The sequence below is a fragment of the Acanthochromis polyacanthus genome, chromosome 6 (genome assembly GCF_021347895.1).
Source record: "Acanthochromis polyacanthus isolate Apoly-LR-REF ecotype Palm Island chromosome 6, KAUST_Apoly_ChrSc, whole genome shotgun sequence".
Taxonomy (NCBI): Eukaryota; Metazoa; Chordata; class Actinopteri; family Pomacentridae; genus Acanthochromis; species Acanthochromis polyacanthus.
The window spans coordinates 32,918,278-32,943,121 of NC_067118.1; the positions used below are offsets into that span (position 1 = coordinate 32,918,278).

The 24,844-nt window shown below is 41.6% G+C and overlaps 2 protein-coding genes and 2 long non-coding RNA genes across 4 annotated transcripts in view; 1 reads left to right on the forward strand and 3 right to left on the reverse strand.

Annotated features, from left to right (window-relative positions):
- The window catches only part of LOC127534538 (uncharacterized), a 76,013-nt gene extending 74,879 nt beyond the window's left edge, over positions 1–1,134 (reverse strand). The window contains exons 1-2 of the long non-coding RNA XR_007942694.1: positions 1,017–1,134; positions 298–329 (exon numbers count right to left, since the gene is read on the reverse strand). This is a non-coding gene — a long non-coding RNA (uncharacterized LOC127534538). The remainder of the gene's footprint in view (positions 1–297; positions 330–1,016) is intronic.
- Positions 1,135–10,181: 9,047 nt separating this feature from the next.
- Positions 10,182–18,069, reverse strand: LOC110949809 (YTH domain-containing family protein 1). Its single transcript, XM_022192053.2, has 6 exons — positions 17,585–18,069; positions 16,738–16,762; positions 15,152–15,231; positions 13,253–14,902; positions 13,026–13,070; positions 10,182–12,778 (listed from the first exon to the last, which is right to left on the reverse strand). The coding sequence occupies exons 1-6, from the start codon at positions 17,609–17,611 to the stop codon at positions 12,752–12,754; spliced, it is 1,854 nt and encodes a 617-aa protein (XP_022047745.1). The 5' UTR covers positions 17,612–18,069; the 3' UTR covers positions 10,182–12,751.
- A 1,240-nt stretch (positions 18,070–19,309) lies between these two features.
- On the forward strand, positions 19,310–24,785 carry birc7 (baculoviral IAP repeat containing 7). The gene is made up of 7 exons (XM_022192055.2): positions 19,310–20,019; positions 20,573–20,672; positions 21,783–21,864; positions 22,015–22,060; positions 22,841–23,050; positions 24,228–24,293; positions 24,427–24,785. Exons 1-7 carry the CDS (start codon positions 19,527–19,529, stop codon positions 24,624–24,626), a joined length of 1,197 nt encoding a protein of 398 aa, XP_022047747.1. The 5' UTR covers positions 19,310–19,526; the 3' UTR covers positions 24,627–24,785.
- On the reverse strand, positions 20,699–22,940 carry LOC127534300 (uncharacterized). The gene is made up of 2 exons (XR_007942322.1): positions 22,817–22,940; positions 20,699–21,897 (listed from the first exon to the last, which is right to left on the reverse strand). It is a non-coding gene; the product is annotated as an uncharacterized LOC127534300 (long non-coding RNA).
- Positions 24,786–24,844: the final 59 nt, after the last annotated feature.

Genomic DNA, 24,844 nt, shown 5'->3' on the forward strand with positions numbered 1-24,844 from the left:
CTCTCTCTCTCTCTCCCTAATGATGTTTGGCTGAGGTGCGGGTTAATTGCAGGGTTAACTGACAGTGTAGAGGAGCAGTGTGCTGTGAATATGAGACGAAAGCGAGGTTTAGTCACAGTGTGTGGATGGGAAAAGCTGTGCATAAGTTTATTGAATTGTTGCAGGTTTGCATGCTGTGTGTGTGTCATCCGCTGGGCATGAATGAGCATCAGTAAGAGCAACGCTTTGAAGGGAGGTTAAGCGTGTGTCTTTGTTTTCATGTGAACGGCTGACATGCAAGATTTGTGTAAAACTCACCTCAGCACTGGTGTCACCTTTGCTCTCCATCTCTGTGGAATACAAAAAAAAAAAAGAGAAAATGTCTTTGCTGCCACAGTGTTACATTCACTGGAATTTGACTTGTTTTACAACAGCGAGCAATGAATATCTGCAGAGGTAGATAATGTTCCTGATTATTCAGTGTGTCCTGCTCAGGAGTCTATTTCCACTTCAGCCTGCTGACTGCTCAGACTGGAGTACATGACCGAGGAGCAGCTTTATTAATGTACAGTCTAATTGCAATATGTATTAATGGGTAACATGCCTGTATAAAAAGACCTATGTAGCCAATATGAACACGTGCATTCAAGTAAAATTTTGCGAGTCTTATATATCAGTCTGTGCCATTCACAAGAAGGAACATAAGGTCTAATCACCAACACCACTGCAATCTGTCTTTATATAATCACTAATTCTACCAGATATCGATTCGAGGCTTTTCTATCTTTTCCTTGAATGCACACACACATGCATGCATTTGGGTGCAGAAGTAAATACGCATACAAAAACACAAACACACACACACACTTTTTCGAGAGAGCTGAGATTCAATAGCATTTCAAACGTACGATAAATGCACAGAATCAGACAGGATAATGACCCTTTTCTACTGACTGTGTGACAAACAGATCAATGCAAACAGCTCATGACATTTATCAGATAGAGTCAAGGACCTCTACATTAGCGCTGATGCTCACCTCGCTCAAGATGCTCAAGTGGCCCAACATTATTGATATGGAGTCCACAAAGCAAAGGACAAATGGAATTCATTCATCTATGGAACATCCAAATGAGGGATTGCTGGGGACCTGTGTGTACGACATGATAATTTGAGGAATTGTACTTTTTGTGTTTACAACATGCCAAAGAGAGAGAGAGAGGGTGTGTGTGTGTGTGTGTGTGTGTGTGTGTGTGTGTGTGTGTGTGTGTGTGTGTACACAAGTCATTGTTCTGAGCCAGACAAGTGACAGTTCATCCCTCAACAAATGTGCAGTGTGATTTTCTCATTGTAAAATGACAAACGGTGACATCTTGGATTTTAAGTCTTTCTGCTTTGCGCGGCCAAAACTTTACAAAGAGTCCACAACATACAAAGATGACTTTTAGGACAACTTTGGAGGGAAATACGGTAACCATTCTTTGCACATTTGCTTTTTCACTTTTCTTTTTTTTAATTAGTGTGTGCTTATATAATTATTATATAATATAATTATTACAACATAATTATTGAAATAAATATTAAATTGTTTTATTATTTGCTTGCTAGAATGAAAATAAATTAAAATATCAAACACTAGGGGTTGTAGCTACATAAAAATATTATCAGGATACAATCATTTTAAAACAATTCATTCTGAAAAATGTCTTTCTTCACTGCAGAGGTACGTTGTAACTTTATGAGCTAACATCACATTTCATAATATTTCAGATTACCATGGGAACATAAAATCCGCTGCAGTAGGTGGAGAAGACTGTGAGGTGTATTAAATTAGACTATATTTAATTTTCTATGAGCACAAACGAGTTGTACAGTAGAATTTTAAAAATGAATAAATAATTAGCATTTCCATATCATTATAAGCTTACCTGTGACCATGTGGTCCACAGTAGCATTACTGAGGCTCTAAAAAAAAAAAAGTTTGTTCTATCCTGGGCAGGTGTAACAGTGCATCCAAAGTACAGTAAAGTTTTCCTCAAACTTCCAGCTCCCAGCTTATCTCTCTGCTTGCCTGCAGTGTGTGTGTGTTTGTGTGTGTACAGAAGTTGGTAATAAACGACTTGCATGGTTTAATATAGGCTAGTGTTTGTAGTATCTTGCCATATATTACCATTTCTCCTTGGAGGGGCCCCTTGCATTCAAATCAGCGGCCGGCTGCCTGATCGTAGAGGACAGCTTACTAGGCCCCTTGAATTGTTCACCAGGAACAATGGATTCCTTTGTCAACGTGTTTCTCTTTCTCTCCCTGGACAATACTAGAGGGTCCTTCTGGCTCTCTGCACTTAAGAAATGTTTGCAAAATTACACCTCTTTATATGCCTCTCAAAACAAGTAGCAGTGCCAGTATAAAAGTGTGGGAGGTTTAGGGGAAAATGCACCGGAGATTCGTTTCTTTTCTCTTTGATAAACTTCAGCCACTGTTTTAAAGCAAATTTCCTGCATTTATGAATGGCTTAGCAGCACGTTTTTTTTCCCCTTTTGTTTGTTTGCTTGCTTTTTTTTCTTCCTTGGAGCCAATTTTCCCTAAATTCAAATGTTTTGTCCTGTTAGGAAAAAAAAGTATTAAACAAAACAAAAAGGTGTGGGGGGAAAAATGCAATGTAAATATAAATATGCAAAAAAAGAAAATAAGAAAGTCGGCTAATAAAATTAATCATTTGGATGACAATTATAACATTTCAAATTGAAACACATGCATATCTTCAGAGTAAGTCATGGATGAATACGTGAACGACACAAATTTGTGTGACTTTTCTGATCACCTCATGAAGGTGGTTTATTTGGAGTATTTTGGAGTCCTGCTATAAACTATAAGCTGTGTATATCTGCATAACGAGCTTATAGTGCGGAGCTGCCCATCGGGCTGCAGTGCTGACCTCTCCCTCCTCCTGATGAATAGGACCATAAGCAGATGCCCAGCTGTGCCTATTCGGGCCTTCAACAGCATTTCGGAAATCGGTATGATTTTCCTGGGAAAGTTGTCTCCACACACCGGGACAATCTCTCCACTATTTCAGCCTGGCACCGGTTCTGCCCATTATAAATTATTATTATTATTATTACTCAGCTCGATCAATATTTTACATAAATTCAAAAATTATTTCTTTAAGGCGAATACACAAACGACCGAGAAACAACGAAAACAATTGAGATGCTGATGTTTCTTGTTTACAACCAGTTTTACTATTTCTACAAAACAAATATTTAAATCCCTCCTTATGCCATTAAGGCTACATCCATTGTCTGGACATTTTAAAGACAAATATTTCCCTCTCTTTGTAAATTAGTTGTTTTAAATTCACTTACACTCTACATCCACGGTGCGTTTTTACGCAGAGAGAATAAACTCAACTTTCCCTTGCATATGCGTAATTGTGCAGATTTGAATAAGAGCCAGATCCTGAAGCTCGCCTCTCTGTGCTCCTTCACTATACATTTTTTGTCAGATGTTTGCGCCAACTTTGCTGTGCATAAGACTGCGCGCATTCATCGCCTTTACGCGCACACTGCGATTAAACGAGGCAACATTTTGCAAGTTGCATCACCTGATTTGAACCTTGGTGTGAAGCTCTGCGTGCACCTGCTGCGGGGAGCTGATAAAGACAGGCGTGGAGAAATTAGAAAGTGCATACATATTTATTTTGCAGTGCTTTTGGTGGCAAGCTTCGCGTTCAACTCCTCCGCGGCACGTTTCTTTAAATGCAATTCAAATGCACAGGCATATTTTCCCAGCATACCTCAGAAGTCCAGGGGCCGCAGCTCGCACAACTGGGGCCGACTCTCTTCTCTCTTTTGTTGGGGCTATTGTGGGGGGCTGCGTGTTGGGATTGGGGGTGTAATGAGGGGGCTGCGACCCCCCGATGGGGGTGCATTTGCTGTCCAAAGACCGTTAGACAGTGGCTGAATGAATGGGGCCTGAATGTCATTGTAATGCACAGGGACAACTCCCCCTTCATTCAGCTTAAGATGTGGAGGCCGCTCAGCTCGGCAGAGGGAGAGACGAGGAGAAAAAGCAACAGCAATTCAATGCACAACCTCGCTCCTGTGTGCTTCATCGTGCATGTGGAGAGACGGAATGTATTTCTTGACTAAAGTTTAGGCGTTATGCTCGCATGCATTTTTCCCCCTCCTTTGCACAGCTGAAAGCCTGCGGTTGCACAAAATGGAGAGAAGATGTGATGGAGCCACAGTATGGTGCATAGCTGAAGGATGCCAGCAACGACGAGAGTAAGACACTGAACAAAGGATTTTTTTGAGTCCAAGCCGGCGTGGATTTATCAGTATAGGCTATATTTGGACAGAGGACGCTTCTCCTGCAGCACGGCTTATTGCATTTTGCTCAATTTTGGCAGCGGGAGCCCACAGTCTTACAGGCCTAACAAATGAGCTGAGGTAGTGAATTGTCTTGCATTAATGTAGATGCAGGAAGCTCGTTTTCAGATGCAGATTGCGACGGAGGGGTGAGATGAGGCAATATGTTAAATATGTTCAAATAGTTAATAATTGCATTTGTTTGGAAAAACAAGAGCGCATTTGCGTTCGGTTATGGAGACTATAGGGCAGCGGTTTCATCCTAAACACCGCTGACGGTTCCTCCACTCCATCTCTTTGTTCAGCCAACAGTGGGAGGTATAGAGACAAGCTGCAGAAGAAGAGAGAAACATTTGAAAATGCAGTGAAATTTTCTTCCGGGACAGAAATCAATCTAATCCAGTGGGATTTCATCGGAACGTATTTAAATGCATAATATGAATGCATGTAGGCCTTGATGTGAGGCAATGTGGAGAGGAGTTGAATGTGTGAGGAGAAGGTCATGAAAACAATCATAAAGCCAAAGGCTCAGTTACACTAATTGATGGTAAACTGCTTCAGATTTTTTTTAAAAATCAAGCAAAAATAGCCAACAAAAACAGAGAACGAGCGCCTTCATTTGATTGAGGTAAATAGAGAAAATATGTAAAAGTACTTTTGAGAATCTGAATAATGGAAATGGAAGCAACAGGCAAAAATATCCATCTGCTATACTAGATTAAAACAAAAATGGACGCTGACAAATATCCACCTAAATGGCACAAGAGTCACCAAGTCAGGACCTTTAAAGCTAAAAAGCAAATAACTGTTCTATTCAGAGTTTATGAAGAAACTACTGCATTAATTACAATTTATCACACAGTCATTTAGGTTAGAAGATATCTCCTGTGCTTGTGCATTGCTTAAATGCGTATTTTTTCTGTATTCCCCTTTAATGCAGAAGCAGTAACTGTGCTGCAGTAGCATGTGATGGGGGTCCTGATCATCCCGGATCACAGGCCACAGGCCTTAGAAGAACAACCGTGAACACTGCGCAGTTTTGCAGATTTTGCAAACATGCAGTTCGAAGTAAATGTTACATAAAACGTTTAGTCCCAAAGGGAAAACAACTGAATGCTGATGTGGGCCTGCACCACGCGTAATATAGTCTGTATCTGCAACAGGCTAATCAGATAAACAATGTTTTTAAGCAATGTTGAAAATCTTCCACCTTTTGCTCGCCATTACATCTTGGCATAATTTAGGTGTGGAGGCCAATGGGGCTGTGCTTTAGGTTTCCGATGAAAACTTTATTTGGCGCGTTTGCAAACCATAATGGTAGCAGGCCACAGTTGAGCTTATCTGTGTTTGTATTCACCATAAACCTGAGACACCATCTGAAGTGAAAAAAAAAAAAAAATCAACCTGCCGGACGTGGACGCGCACCTGCACGGGGCAAAACCGTCAAGGTGCTGCCATTCAGGTGCACACAGGCGACACTGGAGCTCTCGTGGCATTTTGTCTTCTTCTGCATGCAGCCTACGTTGCATTTTTTAGTAAATTTTCGGTCATCCCCTTCAAAGCCAGCCTGCCATCTTGCAGCCGCAAACGGTCAGGCTGCGCCGATGCATGCATGACGCGCTGCAGAAAGTCAGGTCGCCGGTTTCAAGGACATTTGGGGCTGATGAGGATTTGGTTTTAATGGGGGTGGGGGGGTAGGGGGTGAGGAAGGGTGGTGGAGGGAGGGGTGGTGGTGGTGGCTTGGGCCCCGGGCCATGACGTCATTGTGCGCCCATGTAATCCTCTTGCGCTGAAGCCCAATCAGCAGAGACTCGCAATTGTCTAGGATGGGAAGAGAGGGGCGCTCTAATCCGGGAGACAGTGGATCACACAGCCCGAGAGAGAGAGAGAGAGAGAGAGAGAGAGAGAGAGAGAGAGAGAGAGAGAGAGAGAGAGAGAGAGAGAGAGAGAGAGAGAGAGAGAGAGAGAGAGAGAGAGAGAGAGAGAGAGAGAGAGAGAGAAGGGGGGCATGCATCCAGGGCTGGATTGTGCCTGAAATGGGTCAGATTAAAAAGACTCGAACCGAGAAAGGAACCGACTGACTCTTAGTGGAGAGAGGACATTTCTGAAGACGAAGAAGCCATTTTCCCCACCTCTGAGCCGAGAGCGCCAGCCTCCCCGCCTGCAGCAGCTTTAGGGATATGCTAGAGCGACTTGGTGTTTTTTCCCCCCATAGATACTGTAGCCTCATGTAAAAGTAGCCTTCTGTAGTTTGTCAGCTGCATGAGAGGAGAGAGGAGGCATCGCGCGTTTTGTCCGAGGGCGTTGATCATGGACAAGTCGAGGAACTGCATTCAAGCCAAGTTAAATGGAACATACAGTACTCTTCGCAGTGGGATGTATGACTTCAAACAAATAGCGTCGTGACGCACGACCGCTTGCTTCCTTCTGTTTCTCATTCTTGTCTTTGTGTCTTTTTGGGGGGTCAGGGTAACGGTGTAGATTGAGTGGTTTTGAGGAAGGACAAAGCGAGAGGCTGTGTAGCTTGAGCTGTCATTCTGTGCGGCGAGGTTTACCTGCCAGGAGATGCGTAAAGACGCACCACCACCGATTTAGAGAGTAGACGGCTGTTGCAAATGCCATGCTGGGGGTTTCTTTTTTTGTGTCCAGGTGCAAGCTTTGATTTACATCCTTTGACTGTGGGCCGTGTTCTGATGGGGTCTGACGCCGAGCTGTGGCGCAGTGATATCAATATTTCTTTGCGTGGAATCCAAAAGAGGCGCAGGAGAAGAATGTGGCGGTGCGCATTATTGCTGGTGTAGGCTATAAATCGACTTTAGATTTGAGTGTCCAAATGCGTGTGTATGTGCGCGCGATTGTGCTGCAAATCGGCTTTAATTTTGTGTGCGTGTGAGAGAGAATCAGTGTGTGTGTGTATGTGCGTGTGTGTACAGTCGAGCGCGGGCACAGAAACGGGAGCTGGAGGCTACTTAAATCGCAGTCATGCGGTCTTGCATCCTCCTTGGCGGAAGATGCTGGAGGTTTGAGCGTGTGGAAGTCAGACAGGGTGAGAACACTGCGCGCTTGGCTTCATTCTGCGCCCATCAGCAGGGTGAGAAAGGCGACTTCTTCAAGGGTTGTCACTCTGCGTGTTCACAGCGGACCTTGATTTAATGTCCATACAATTAAGGCACGCGGTGAATGCCAAGAGAGGAATCTGCACAGCATCATGCTTCGCGTTTTTAGCCGTTTATTATTCCACCAGGCCGCAAGCTGTAGTTTTTACTACTTTGACCCTCAATGCCACAAAAAAACAGGCCCTGGCTGCTGCCAACCTTCAGCAGCAGAATAAAGCTGACTGCTGTACTGTCACTCAACTGAGCGCGTGTACGCGTCCCTATGTGTGTGCGTGTGTTTGGATGGACGCAATGCGTACTTTAATAGGCAACTACAGTGTAAAATGAGGTTACCCCCGGTAACATTTTTATCCTGTCGTTAGTCCAAAATCTAGATTTTTAATGTCGGTTTAATCTGATCTCCATCTATCAGTTAAATCTAAAATGCAGCAGATACGACGTAGGTTTAGAAAACCAACTGGACTTTCGCCAAGTGGGGTCAGTGGCCCTCCTTAGGATTTTACCTACAGAAAATATTTGCCAAACGTTTAAATTTATGATCCCCTTTAATGCATCTCAACTTGATTTTTTTTTTTAAATTTAGGACTCAGTGGAAGGCTTTAATTTTCAAGTGCGCCACTCTTATCCCTTCCATGTAAAAAAATGTGCTCATTGTCAGGCAGCACAATCAATTCCAAAAAGCGGGAGGAGTGACCTAAATATGAAATGCTAAAATAATAAATGATAAATGTTTAAAAAACAGCGTTAAACTAAAACTCAGTTTTTTTGACGCATCGGCTGCAAATCCAGCCTAGAAATTAAACCCAAACCTCGTGTGCGTCTGATAATGGAAACATACACGGCGCTTAGTGGTGAATGTTAAATCTTTAGTAGTCTGCTATAGTCCTGAAAATTTTTTACAGTACGTAATAGAGGCCATCACGAAGGCGTGGGCTGTATTCTCATTTTTTAAAAAGTATTTTGTTTCCGCTGAAATTGAAGTATGCTAAATCATTTCAAGAGCCAAAAGTAGGCCAGCAGTTCCAGTCCACCACACCTTGACTGTGTGGCTCAGACCTCAGGCCCAACAGAGGCTGAGGAGCCTCCAGGGGATTCAAACTAACGACGGCTGCAGTGTTTATTCGGATGGAGTCAGCATATAGACTATAAGTGATTCAATGCCACCTACAGGCGTCCATCTGACAGCGCATCGCTGAAAGTGGACACCACTGACGGCCATAACGATGAATACCGGACTAAACAAGATAAACACGCACGAAATGCACTGTATCTCAACACATCGACTCGGATTTTATTTTACTTTTAAACAAGCTATTGCTTGGCTGTGAAAACCAAAATAGAATATTGTTTCTACATTCTATCCTGGGCGTCGTTTTGTTTTTTTTTTCTAGACAAAACATTAAAATTCAGCTGAGAGAAGTGTGATTTTAACAACCAAATCTATCCCTTTGACTCATATTTTTGAATAAAGGTTATTTTATAGACAAATGAATGAACTAAATTAACCTCAAATTGTCAAAAGTTGCATTTTTCTTTCATGTTCCAGCATCATTAGTTCAATATGGGCTTATTTCATGGAAGCTGAACATTCAGGTTCTAAAAAAAGCATTATCATAATTAAAGGACAGAGTAATAAATTTTAAACAACCAGCATAATAATACATATGACATGAATACATATTTTTGTATTATTTATTCAATTAAAAGGTTAAAACATTTTTTTATGTTTCTAATTTACTTTGTGTTGGGCATTTGCTAACCTGACAATCAGAGTAGAGAGTCTGTTTGCTATATTTTACCTCAGTTGGATGTATGTTTTGTACATTTACAAATAAAGTCTGAGCTACACTCAGTTTCCTACTTGTTCTTGTGATTATTTTATGAGGAATTACACATGGTCATGCCAACTTTGTTCCATGCATGTCACATTTGCAGAGCCATATTTGATGGGAGTTTATTTAATAAATGTAAACATGAAAATGACATATTAGCTAGCTTGTAACATCGATGTGTAACAGAGAACATCCCTGCTCATCTGAGGGCGATTCATTCTTTTGAATGACCCTCACATACATCTAAGACGCAAGAAAATGTTCCATCTACTTACAGCGTTCTCACTCTTTGCTTCAGTTGGTGACTGTTACATTCCACCAGCAGTTCTTCCAAACCAGAGGATCAGCACCATGGAGAGCTCCTGTTAAAGAAAGAAAAGAAAATCCACTGTGGAACGAACACGTTCTAAAAAAAACAAAAAAACAATCTACATTTTCAGGGCCTTAAAGAGAATGTGCAGACCATCTCTGGCTAAACAACTGGATTATCAAAAAAAAAAAAAAAAAGACTCTTCTTACATGCACACAGATTCCAATTTAAAGCCTGTAAGTATTTTTTTAAGGTTTGGTTAGCCACAGAAATGTCAGAGTCCATTTAATAAATTTTTAATTAAGAAACATTTCATCCCACGCAGCAGCATTTCATCTGTGCACTCCAACTCTTTGGCGGACCGTCTGAAACTGTGGAAACAAAAGACAGCTTTGATAACGGCACAGCATACAGAATACAGCTGTTTAAAACATGGTGGGCAGAATACAACAGTTACAGCTCGGAAAACTTTTCAGTGACAGTTAAGCACTAAAGCTGCCCTACATAGCTTCCTCGGTTTGTCACTGTAGGCGTCTGTTAGCTGCTAACAGAGAATTCATGAGATCAAGACAAGGTAATTTCTGAATGGACAGTTTATTAAGGCTTGATTTCTTCTATAAAGAAAAACCAAGATAGATCTTTTGAACAAGGTATATCCACTACAGCTGTGGTCTAGAAGATAACCAATGTCGATTTAGTATCTCATGTCATTTCTCCTTTTGTAGTGTTCATAAATATACTTTCATGGCTATCCTGACATCCCTCTTTCAGCAAACATCTTCAGACAGTTAACGTGCACGTTAGTCCTGTACTACAATCACAACCAGCTTCCTGAGGCTAAGACGGCTGCGACAAAGTCTTCGACGGCATCCTTTAGCTTCTCATGTCCCCCCTGACTCTACGCTGCACGGAGAGAGCGGCGATGGTGAAGGCAAACATGTGAAGGGCGTTCACTGTATTGCTTGGATAACCTAGATATTGATTAGTGCAGGTGAAACGGAGAAGAAGAAGGAAAGGCTACTGTCAGAGGTCAGTTCTCTAGATTGCAGGTGGGTACACTGGCCAGGTAGAAATAACAAACAGAGCTTCATACATCTGGAAATACTGCTGTGAAGGACACAGTTCACACATGAGTTACTTCATCAAAGTGCAGCACTCCTGCCATCTCAACAGTAGAACGGGGCAAGGTTCCAACAGAATCAAACAGCATGTACATTACCTAATCTGAAAACACAAACAGCTTACTGTCCAGGCCACATTCACCTGAACAGGTGCAACCAACAACATTATCGGTTTCAGATCAAACATTTCAAACAGAAAATCGAGAAGTGGAATCTGAAAATTGAATTCAGTCACCATGAGGCTACATCAGATTAACACAAACACACAAACGAGAAAAGATCCCTTCCAACGAAAGAGGCAGCCATATCTGTTAGCAGCATTCCTCTCTGCATCATTTGTAACCTTGCAATCCACAAAATACTGAAGTGACAAATTCAAACTAGCCAAAGAGAAAACCTGCTGATCCCAAACGCTGATCTCGCAAACAAATAATCTGCATTCTGGCTTTGAACGTTCTTCACTGAATGACATGAGAACAGGGGCACATTGTTGTTTTTTCCTTAAAAAACTGTTACCTAAAAACAGCACCTTGACCCTAAAGACAAGCTGCAGGGAGGACAATAGCTTTAACATCTCCTGCAGACTTACTATATTGCAGCTTGCCATGCATGGGCACACACATCTATTAATGATTTCATTTTTTTTAATATCCAATCTTTTTTTTTTTTCTGTTAACATACCTCAAAGTACTTTACTGTATCATAATCAATGGTTTCAGTCTAGAACAAACTATAGTTGCAACAACCAAAAAACACACAGAAACCACATTTCATTCTTATTTTTTTCTTACTCGATAGTAAATCAGTTACATTAATTTTTAGGTTATACATTTTTAGGCTTTCTCCATGAATATATAGGCTCCTACGTTAAAGCTTAGCATTACGACCAACATGATAGACTTAGCAAAACCAAATTCGAGGAAAAAAAATAAAATAAACAGAGGATTAAGACAGGATGACGGTGAATGGACAATTACGTGAACGCTCCCCCTTTTCGCAGAACAAAAATGCAGTAGCAACAATTCAATGTAGCAGTTACATCATTACATAATTCTGATAAAGCAATTTAAAATGGTGGATGCAACAATTCTCTCAGACTGGGTTGTGTACACAAGCAGAAACTCCTGATGAAACATACAAAAAGACCCCTTCAAGACAGACATCAAAGAATGCAAAGCAAAGGGGTGTGAAAGATGTCAATAGTACAATTTTTTGATTTAAATGGTGAGAGTTCTGGTTGTGGAGGACACATCCGCTATTTCTTTCCCAGAGGCCATTGCAATTCCTCCTCTGAAATGTCTCGAGTCCCGTGTGACTTCACACTATCCCTGATTTCTCCAGCAGTGTCACTGTTTGAGCAGTTCTTTTGAGAAGTCACCGATAATTAGAAAAAAAACATTAAGGCTCCAGAAAACAGGTTTCTGAAATGAAAATTGTCAGTAGTAAGCCAAAAAATAGAGATTTTGTCGATTTGAATGAAAAATAGATAAACCATTGAAGTTTTATTATCGCACAGTTCCAAGTCCGACATTGCCTTTGGGATCCTCCAACCCTGTTGGCACAGTTAAACCTCTGAAGCATGGCAATGTTGCCCCCAAATGGACAAATAGGGGCAGGACACATCCGTTCCTGATTGTACTGAAATATAAAGTGGCAGATTTTTTTCTCCATGGTGCAGTCAAACCCTGATTCAATTGGAAAGAGGAGGGGATGGGGGCAAGAGAGAGAAAACCAGTCTGGTGAGAGAAGAGTACGTGATGGAACGAGAGGAAAACTATACTCAAAACAAAAAAAAAATAAAAACTAAAGAGTGTGTGGCTAGGTAATACATTAAATCAGCTTGTTATCCCTGCACAAGAAGTGGTGGTACATGGGGCAAAAAAAGCACAAGTCTCGACAATGGCAGAGATTCACCAGGATTAAATAGAAAAAAAAAATGAAGGGCTTGGTTGCATTTTCATATTCTTCTGTCTCTTAAATCAAGTCCTAGTGTAACTGTTGATCAAGCCAAGGATAAATGTCTTCTATTGTTTATTCCTGTTTTGGCGCTCCTGTTTGGAGAGAGAACAACAAAGAAGTAACATTAGGCAAATAAATGCGACATGACAGTGCAGTCAACTACAGGACTTTTGGTTGAAGAGACATTCACACATATCTACTTAAAGCAATGGCAAAATAATATATTACGTAAAATTTCATCTTCACTGTGTGAACACCACAATTGAAAGCACTAATTAATAAGCATAATACTAATGGTATAGTTAATGACAACAACAAGAAAACAGGACAGTTCTTTACCTGATCCAACCGAGAGCGGTTCTGTATCTGAGCAGGTTCAAAAGTCTGGCAAAACGATCAAACAAGAAGAAACAAAAGCAAGAATTACCTTCTCATACATCAACAGTCAAATGTAGCAGCATCTATGTGAGTAACTTAAGCACGGGACTAGCCCTGTTCTCTAGTAAAAGGGAATCAAAAACCCTGTTGGTTTACTCAAGGTAACAGAATGAGATGATTGTACCCACCTTGCGCACCTCCTCCTCTTCCTCCTGCCTCTTCTCATAATGGGAGAAATCATCAAAGATGGAGGTGGTGTGTTTGTAGGTGGCGATGATCTTGAGCACCTGTTTGGCCTTCTCCAGAGGAACCTCCTGGGTGTCACGGGAGTTGGTCACTGGCTTGTTGTCGTTGTTCTCCAGGCGGATGTGGCGCAGCTGGCTATTAGGCACATCCTTAACAAACAACCAGTCCACATCAAATTTGCCCTTCCACTTGTCCTGTGCCCAAACACCAGCACTGGTCCCATAGTCCACTGGTGAACGCATTTCTGCCACACCACAGAAATGACCACTGCCATTGACACTGAACAGCAGATACACAGGACCTTTACCATTCATGGCCCGGAACGCTGAGTCCAGCCGCTTGTTGCCATGCTCCGTGCTGCACCAGATGGAGTACTTGATGGAGCGATGAATATCGTCCTCGGAGTAGCTCTTGATGATGAAAACACGACCATTCTTCAGGTTCCATTCAAAGTCCTTGGGGTTGTAGCTATGGGAGGCACGCAGCTTTTCCAGCACTGGGTGGGACTCTACACCAGGTCCCTGACTAGCAGATGTTTGGGGGCCGTTGTTCCCACCACCAACCACACCCATCACCCCACTACCATCATGGCCAGGACCACCCTGCCCATAGCCTTGGTTTCGGTTGCGTGGGGCAACCCAGCGGGTCTGGGGTTGTGGGGGCTGGGTGTGGTTTTGGTAGGGCTGTGGTGGTGGCTGATGGTGCTGGTGATGGGGAGGCTGGGGCTGTAAGGCCATAGGCTGCATCTGGGGCTGCACCAAAGACTGGGGAGGGGGGGGCTGCATGGGTCCTTGCTGCATGGGGGCTTGAGGTGGCATGGCATGAGGCAGGCCAAGAGGCTGCTGTTGCTGCAGTGGAGCTGTGGCTACTTTAGTCACTGGGCCCTTATCCCAGGTCCCAATGTTCATGTTGTGTTTGATGGGTGGTGGGGGGAGAGCTCCCCCTGGATTGGGCATTCCTGGCTTCACCTTAGCTTTCAGCTGCTGTGGTTTAGCAGGTTTGCTGGCAATGGCCGCCCAAGAGGTGGGTTTAGGTGGTGGCATTCCAATAGGTGTGGCTCCGTTTCCTGTGGCTGCCACCGCAGGTCCACCAATCACAGATCCCACAGCCTTGACACCCGACCCCTGACCAGTGACATCCCCACCGATCTTCAAACCAACCATACCCTGCTCCAGGCTGTTCATACCAGGGGCTTTGTTCAGGGTGTCATTGTGAAAGCCAGTCTGACCATCAGGCACCAGAGTGCCTCCCAGGGAGCTGGGAGGATAGCTATAGCTGCCACCGTAGGCTGAACTTTGAGTCTGCTGGCCCTGGGAGCCACTTGTGCCCCAAGCAGAGAAGGCAGGGTTTTCAGGGAAAAAGTTAAACCTGTGAGGGTAGATACTGCTTCCCAAACCCCCTGGCTGGCCAAAGACTGTGTCCGGCATGAAGTGATGGTCTCCATTACTTAAGGGTCCATAGGGGGTGAGGTATGGAATCGGGGGGTCCCCACCTGTGGACCAGGGAGCCTCACTGAGTGGGTATGGAAATCCAATGGAAGGAGCGTAGTAGCTGGACAGGTAGGGGTCGGTGATGGATTGGTAGCTGTTGTTCTGAATAAATGAGTGAAAGTCAGCAATGTTAAAATTAGCCTGTAAACATAAATAAAACGTTGTTTGCTAAAGTATTTGCTTTACACTACAGTTTTGTTTCAGGTAATGGTTAGCAAACACAGTTCAATGCCAAGGCCATCAGTTTAATTGTTTTCCAGGTCACTGTGTGAACATTTCCCATAATGCAGCATTTGAAAATGACCACTATACTTGAAAATAATGTGATAGAAGATGGAGAGCGGACTTTACCTGAGTTGATTGACCAGTAAGGTATGGCTCAAAGTCATTGTCATGGACAGTCTCCTTCTGATGCAGTGAACCATTTTGCACTACAAAGACAAAATTGCAATAATGAACATTTACATGTATGGGTGACAATTTTGTTTAATTTATGAAGCTGCATTTGCCAATAAAGCATACAACAGATTTAAAGATAACCCTTGGATTACGTATGGGTATAAATATATCAAAAGGAAACATTCACAAGTGTCTTTTAGAACTCACATTTGTCTGTCCCTACTGCATGCATTTTCCCAAAAGACACAAACAAACGTAACATGAAAATTAGTAAGCTATCCCAGATAGCCCTGTGGAGCTTGACATTAGCCTGCCCTGCAGGTGAATCAGCCTGTGGCTTGTTGCCAGCCGGACCTACAGGTAAAGAATGACTCGAGACCTGTCTGCCACTCCACCTTTTCCAACAACTGCAGCTGATCAAAGGTGACATCATAAAAACATACAACAGTATTGCCACCAACACCAATGCTGGAGAAGAACTGAAAACAATGAAATACTGGGTAATCATTCTGCAGAACAAGCAGTAGTGATGGGTTTGAAAAAAATAATGTGTAACTGCTTATTTATGTTTATAGTCCACACATTAAGAGTTGAAATACTGAATATCTGCCAGCACAATAGGTGGCTATTCAACCGTAAGGCTGTGACATAATTCAATCCACTACTACTACAGCAGGTTCTGGTCATGAAAACATTCAGTGAAATATGATTGGAACATCCTGATGATAAGGACTGACAGTAATGATGTGGATTATGAAGCATTTGAGGAATTACAACATGAATAAACCATATCTCTCAAGTTATCAGAGCTGACCAAAACTTCCACTCCTTGCTAAACAGCAAACTGCAATATTTTACTCACAACTTTCAAGACTACAGCAGTGTGTCACACTCAAACAATACATTTAGATGCAATATTGTGATACCATAACCTCATGCATCCAGAAATGTAAATGCCAAACCATAACAACAACTTCAAATCAGAGACTGCACCAGCATTGTGCTGGGAAAACTGTGGTTAGCATCGTTAACAACTTATCATCATGGAAATAGCAATAAACAACAGAATGCTTCCATAAAAAGTCACAGGTTCAAAAATTTTATCCACAGTGACCAGCGGTTTCCTAAATCCACTTGCCCCTTTAATGACATGCTGGATGTTAAACAATAGTGTCAGAGACTGCACATTTTTAACACTGAGTGTACATCTAAATACTTTTTTTGCAACATATGAATACATGACTACTGAGTAATGCATCTAGGAAACAGTCAGCCAAGTTAATTAAGAAAAATATATTTCTTTTCCAGTATGGCTTTTTCATCTGAGAAAAGTGACACAATAGCAAATTAACTTGTCACCTCAGTTTAATAATTTAATCTATACCTTCCATCACATCCTCAGCATAATATAGCCAGTCTGCCAGAATGCTGCGAAGCCTGACAGCAGTGGATGTCAGAGAGAGAATGAGACTGTCGCTGATTTAACTGGCAAAGGAAGGCCCAGACTATACATGTCCAAAGAATTTATCTTGACTCACCTTTAGATGCTTGTCCCTTTGATCTCTGCATCCACGTTGCACCATAAAAACAAGAGAGAAAAAAAAGACATGACAAGATTATTTTCAGTAGGTCTGAGATTTCACACGTAGGTTTGGACTGACTACAGTCCATGATGTTATCTATTCATTGCCATGGAACTGAACATAAGACTACTTCCTGAAGAAAGGCAATGCAAAACATCTACCTACAGTTACTCTACAGTTAAAAGTGCAAATGATTACGGCTGGCTATAGAGATTACTGACATTCGTTTAATAAAATATACAATGTAGTGTACAACTTCTGTTATTTAACAAGCTAATGCTAGCGTTAATTCACAAACAACTTCGCTAACTAACGTAGCTCCCTTAAAATGGCTTTCTGAACGCCACCAGCCTTGATGCAGCTTAAAAACTTAGTTTCCCTTAACAGACTACAACCATTTAGGTCAACCTAGACAACAGAACACATTACACTGAAAGTTACTATTACTACTATAGAATGAGTTAACCTGAGCCTTTATGTAAATCTGTTTAACTAGCTTTAGATTTCACGCATTCAGCCAAAGGCTGAGACTTTTTTCTCCTTCGTCGGTTACACTGCAAATGATTTCTTTATAGATGTGTTTGACAACGGGCTGCTAACGTTTAAGTGTCATCGTTCTTACAAAAACATTACAACATTTAACAATTTAACGGAATGCAGCTAACTTGCTAGCTACATGCACCGGCCAACGCTAGTGGCTAGCTAGCACTTCCGAGGAATAGCCATAGCCCAATAAATCGTTAACGTTAGCAGGTAGCTAGCTTGAAAGCTCTTTACAGGCGAAGTACGTCGTCCTTCCTACCTGAGGGTCAATGCTTGTGGCAGACATAATTCATTAAGCAAGTCCCTGGATTCTCACAGAGCCTGAGCTTGTGACTGAATTTCAACCCCCGTGATTTGAAAGCAAGTTCACAGCTCAGTTACAATTAGCTCTGTGGCTAGTTGTGCTGCTTAGCGTGTGGCTAGCAGTTGTAGCGCAGGCTCAGCTGTATATTTTCCGCTGTGTGGACGTATCCCAACTTCCACAGTTCAAGTCTGTCGCCTCGGATACTGTGTCCGAAAGCAGTCAAGTCCCGGTGGAGGTTTTCAAGTGTGTGTGTCGCCGAATGAGCCTTTCGGATCTTGAATATTTCTGTCTTCGGTCGCCTCTTACTTTGTCTCTTTTTTTTTATTCCACAGAGCCCTCCTCAGTTACGTTAAAGCCCTGTACACTTCCCCAATGGCTGCTCCATCCGGGCTTTGAGCCGCCGCTGTAGTTCACGTCGTTCCCCGCGGGGTGGCAAAACTTTGAAGCATCCTCTCAGTTATCAGTGAATATATTGACTAATGTCAGTGATTTACCGATACAGAAACTGCGAATGAACCCGACTCAGAAACAGCTATGTATAGGTTTGCTCGTCTGCTAGCCTTAGCGCTATTTTCTGCAGCCTCCGTGGTGTCCATATGGAGTAAACAGCACCAGGTGTCAGCAGATTGTGTGGTTTTCTTAGATCTGACAGTTCAGTTCATAGACTCATAGACTGTATGTGTTCAACACAGACCTCACGTGAGACTTGGTGGAATTTAAAAGATGACACTCACTAGGTGCAAAAAGGCCACAGTGAACTTTATTTAAAGCACATCAGTGAGGTCCTTCATGTTTTTACAGTCCAGCCTGCAGCCAGATGTTTTTAAGCAAACAAAAAACAAAACAAACAAACAAAAAAAACAGTAAATATAAATGTAGGACACTTCTGTTATGACTGACAATTAATCTTGATCTGGTTAGACTCTGAACTGTAGTTATTCCTCTATTTCGCCACCAGGAGGTAGTAATGATACATACACAACCCCCAAAACTCAGTCAAAGGTCAAATTAGTAACTTACTGTATATATTATGTGCAAACATTATTATATTAACTATTAACACTGGCTTTGGCATGTTTGATATCTACAACACTCATAATACAAGAACAGATGTAATTTCTCATCATGTGTGGATTATATTTTGACTTGGTTTTCCCCTTTTCAATCTCGCATTCCCTATAATTTTAACATCCCAAATTTGGTCATTGTGAAACTTCTGAGTATGATGTGAACAATAAATACCACAAAGATAATATTGCTACCTCCTATGTCTCTACTTATCTTATACCTCAAAGGAGATAATGAGCTTATTATTTTATGTTTTTAACCAGTCAGTGGTCACATTTTAATTATTAATTTGCAAGTTCAGAATTAATACCTGTGGGAAAAGGCTTTACTATGCTTTAATTTCTACATGAGATGTAATCTATCGGCATCAGAAGTAATCCTGCATGCCACTAATGGAAATTTACCACATAATTAAATGTATTCTCATGAGTTATGGGTTAAATGTTCTTCTGCCATGCATTTGTAAGCTTTATGTTACCTTCTTGTGCTTATTGCTGTTATTAATGGCTCTGTAATAGCCCTTTAATTAGTTGTTAGGCCATTGCATGCCTCTGTAATGATTTTAATGTTGAGCCTTTTTTCCTAAGAGGCGGAGCAACATGGCATGTTCAGGCTGTCATTCATGCAAGGATCAATGAGCATACATTCTGGCATTCGGGGGATTTTCTGGAAAGCAGTCTCCTGTAGGCCGCTGTACAGGCCCCCGCAGCTGATCATATTATTTCAGCTGGTGTGCTGCACTCACCTTCAGTAGTGCGCTCCACTATGGACCACAAAAGGGAGGACTGGCAAAGGACAACAAAGGAAAGGAAGACCTACATGCTGCAGAATGACGGATGACAGGAGACCTATGCTCCACATCCTCGAGGAGCCGCAGATGCGACGAGAAGGAGAGAGGCTTCGAACTTTTCAGGACTGGCCAGCAGATGCACCTGTCACATCTGGAGACCTGGCCAGGGCAGGCTTCTTCTTTCTAGGCCCCGGGGATAAAGTTCAGTGTTTCTGCTGTGGAGGGATTTTAAGATGCTGGGTACACGGAGACAGTCCAGCTGCTGAGCATAAGAGGCACTTTCCCACTTGCTGCTTCATACTGGGTCGAACTGTGGGAAATGTTCCTCTCCAAGTTGGCTCCTCGGACTCTGTGGACGGCCAGCTGCTGAGTCAGCTCCAGAGGATGACTATGGATGACCAGGGAACAGCTGGACAAGCTGTCTACCCGGAGATGGAAGCAGAGGATTCCCGGCTCACCACTTTCCACAACTGGCCCACCGAGGCCTCGGTCCAGCCAGATGTTCTTGCCAGAGCAGGATTTTTCTACACAGGTACACAATGTCCTACTATAAAGTTAAATAACATTTCTACCCTTATCACCTTCTTCTTTATTAGTTTTTGTGCAACACTGAGGATCCATTAGTGTGTTATATTGAAATATTCAGCACAGACCTAGTCCCTGCTAGAGCGACCCCTCTATGTGAAAGAGTTCAGAGTACAATTGTCCTGCTGAGTCATGATGTTGTGAACAGAACAACCTGGACAAAGCTGGGGCTGTTAAAGTAGTAGTACTGTACAGCTTCAGGCAAAACACAGGTTGTGAACACAATATCATGAAAAGAAATACAAAATAATGTCTTTGTGAAAATCTTGATTTTCAGACTGTATCTTTGAAAGCTTAAATTGTCGTTTTTTTATCGTAATTTTAACAGGTTGTAGTTTGTGCATGAGATTGATTCTGCATCCAGTTTGATCAATGTATCTTTTTTATTTAGGAAAATATTGGGGTGTAAAGACATTTTCTAAATTTACCGTAAAGCTGCAAAGATTGAGTTTATCTGTGTAATTAGACCTTTTTCACAGTAGTTTAACACGTTACTGCAGGTCATGGTGACAACGTCAAATGCTTCTACTGTGATGGAGGACTGAGGAACTGGGAGCCAGGTGACGACCCCTGGCAGGAACATGCCAAATGGTTTCCACGGTAACAACAAGATTTTCACAACAACATAAAGACATCAGCTGAGTTTATTATTAGACATTTTTCATATAAATAAGTTACTGTGTAAAGATTTTAGGCATTTCTAGATTCTTATCTGTCATGCATTATCATCTGGGAGGCAGCTAAGCAGTCCCAAATGCATTCTACTGAATGAGATAATGACCCCAAACATATAGCCAGAGTCATAAAGAGATATCCACATTAAATTTTTACAACATTTTCTGTTTGATCATCTCTGATTGCCTGTCATTTCTATTGCATAAAATACATAAATACACAAAGATATCTTTGAAATTTGAGATTGATATATTAAACACTTTCAGAGATAGGAATGATAGGATATTGCCTGTCGACACACATTTGCATTGAAATTTGACATGATATTTGAATGACAGTATCTCTGGAACTATGAAAAAATAAAAGCATGAGATTTTTTCGTTATTTCTCCTACTGCCGTTGATTCAAAATCTGCAATATCGGACAAGTAGATCAAACAGTCCTGGATTATGGGAGAATCTAAATGTGAAATAAAACTGAAGCCTTCATGAAATGTCCCATCTTTGATCACACATAAATTAAGAAAGAATTATAATACAAAACTTATCTAGATATATTTTCTGAACAGGACATGGTTGCACTTTACAATAATCCACTCATCCATCCATTATCTATATACCGCTTCATCCTCGTTAGGATTGTAGGGAGGCTGGATTCTATCCCAGCTCACTTGGTGTGAATACAGGGGACACCCAGGACAGGTCACCATTCTATCACAGGGTAGTCAAACAAGCACACTCATATTCAAACCTATGGGCAATTTAGAATCACCAATTATCCTCAGCATGTTTTTGGCATGTTTTCTAGCTGTGAGGTGATAGTGCTCACCACCAAGCCACTGTACAGCCCCTACATGACAATAATACAAAACAGATAGATAGATAGATAGATAGATAGATAGATAGATAGATAGATAGATAGATAGATAGATAGATAGATAGATAGATAGATAGATAGATAGATAGATAGATAGATAGATAGATAGATAGATAGATAGATAGATTATAAAGCAGCCTCTTTGTGTGTTTTTTTCAGATGTGAGTTCTTAATCCAGTCGAGAGGACAGGACTATATCAGCAACATACAGGATGCTCATTTCCATCTGGGTGAGACTGTGGTGAGAACCTTATTCCTCTTATCTCCTCAGGATCTGCAACAGAATATTAAAGTCATAATAATCACATATTAATGAGTGAAAGTTTGTCATTGCTACACTCAAATGAGTCACATTTTTCTTTGTTGATCCAAAATGTCAAATCTTTTCTAGGGAGGATCACAGACTTCCACAGGCAGAGATATTGGCTCCAGAAATGGTAAGTCACATGAAACAAGAAAGAGGATGATTATTATGTACGTAAGAACCTGAACAAATGTGACTCCTATCAAGCAGGCTTTAATAACAATACAGTGGCCTCACGCTCTGATGCCTGCAATTATCTCTGAAAATCTGGCATTGCAAAGAATCAAAGTGCCAGAATGCAGTCCTGCTTGTTCACACAAAAAGGAAAGGATGAGCAAACATTTTGAGTTGCACAGCAAGTTGCACAAAGAGAGAAAATAAAGGCTGCAACCACTTGATTTAATTATTTTTATCTCAATAAAAATAGCGATTCGATGGATACTTTGCACAAACTGTATTTGAAAATCTCGAATTAGTCACTGAGTAGATCTTCTTTGGAGAAAGGGTGGCTAACATTTTTGGTTTGCAAGGCTGCTGAAAATTAAATTAATAGATGTTCAATTACCTGGGCTAATGTTTGCTCTTGAATTGCAGTAATTAGGGAGTGCTATGGAAACCATTTGACAATTCGTCATGGTTGCAGGGCAGTTATGAGAGGGCAATTATTCCATACAATGAAGGAAGCCCAATTATAATCCATTTCAGCACACACACAGAGGAGGTCTGTGCTCTGAAATTTGTAATATATTGGCAGACAAAGGTAAGCTGCACAATTACTCACTCATTTGCCCATTTTTCTGGCACTTTGTATAATGCCTCCCACTTGGACAGGTGTAAAATTGACACGGCACCTGGTGAGTGGTCGCATTGCTTCTCTTATCTTCCTCACCTCTCCCTTGATCTCATCACCCAGATATGGTCGGAGGTCTGGGGGCGTCATCAGCCATGCTTTCTCCGGTGGTGCAGACTGTGTTGCAGATGGGCTTTGAAGCCAGCCTAGTGGAGAGTCTGGTCCAGACCAAGTACCTTTTGACAGGCCAGCATTACACATCTGTATCCGACCTGGTTACTGATGTACTGCAGGCAGAGGAGGAGGACAGACAAAGAGGACCACAAAGCAGAGGTAACAGACATCGATGGAAAACATATTTACTCAAATACTATGTTTTCCTTGAGGAATCCCATTTTCTGCCACTTGGTACATCTACTCCACTACTATTCGTAGGAAAATTCTTTTCTCCGTTATTACGTCATTATATGAAAGCCATAACATGATCAAACATAAGACATGCCAAAGATTAAATTTGTGGTTTTCTACCTTTCTTCATGAGACAAAATAGTGTCTCGTTGGGGCTCCTGGTGACATTTCAAATGCTTAGCAGTTCCAGAGAGATATTTTCCTTTAAATGACTTGTATAGTTTAATTTAACTCCCAAATTGAGACAAAGACAGGTAAAATTCTTCAATATTTCACACTGTGCCATTGTTATAAAGATTTGTACCTTTTTTCTTCTTTCCAATACTGTTCTACCTTCTGACACATAAGATTGATTTTCTGACCTATCTGAGGACATAAGCATGAAACTATCATGTAAATAAGGCTATCTCCATGTCGACCAACTACAGCAATAAAATTGTGTTCCGAAATTTACAAATCCACTACAGTTCTATCATGAAATCTATAGCTTGCCTGTCAAGGGAAATTTTCCTACAAAACCAGTATTCTCCTTTGGATACTTATAAAGAACCATTTGTGAATTATACTTTTAGGCTTTAAGTTAGGCTGTTAAATTCAGTATTTTCACTTTGTTCTTCCACCACGAGGAGTCGAGTTGGAGGTATGGCTCCAGTGCAATTTGTCAGTTTGTTTGTCTGTCAACAGGATTACACAAAAACTAACAAGCTGAATTTCAGGAAATCAGGTGAAGAGGTGAAACATGGGAAAATAAGACGCTCCTTACTTTTTTGGCACAGGGCCCTGTCACCTTCTTAACAATGATTAAAACTGCAAGATAGGGCATTTGCATTGGCATTGGTGGAGAATGTGCTCTCCAAGAGCCCTACCATTTAGTTATTTCTCACACAAATGACAGCGATTGCAATTGTCATTTACTACAGGAAACCTTTTAAATTCAAACTGCTAAAAGACCCAGTCATTTTTGAAGACTTAAAACATGCTTCTATAGCTACAAATTTTCTAATATACTCTTGAGGAGTGTTACAACCATGTTCCTTTGTCAATGTCACAATGAATGTCTGAGTTCATAATATGCATGGTTGACTTTTTTATTATTCTTCAGAGTCAGACGTGAGGCAGGGCTCCAGTGCAGGAAATGTGAGGACACAGACACCCATCAGAGAGAAAGGTCAGTGTTCAATAAGTCGATGATTTGCAATAAAAAAACATGCGTTTTGTGTAGACATACCTACTCTTTATCACATTGAGTCACAAAGCCTGACTTGAACAAATCGTGTGTGTGTCTGCGTTTTCTCCAACAGTGAAAGACCCGAATCCAGAGGAGCTGCTGAGGCAGCTGCAGGAGGAGAGGACCTGTAAAGTGTGCATGGACAAGCTGGTGTCTATTGTCTTCATCCCCTGTGGTCATCTGGTGGTTTGTGGCGATTGTGCTGCCAGCCTGCGTCACTGCCCCATCTGCAGAGCTGTCATCAGAGGCAGTGTTCGAGCTTTCATGTCCTGAGGCTGTAGTGAAAAGCCACCATTATACAGGTGTTGCATGAGTGGCCTTGAGTTATCCGCTGCACTCGGTTTTCTCTTGTACTGATGAAAATAAAGAGTGCTGGTTGGTTGTTTTGTCAGAGTGTACAGATTATTTTCTACAATAAATATTTTAAGCTGCTCCACTTGTGCACTGTCATCATAATATATTTATTTTCATCCCAGCAAAAATGCAAACTA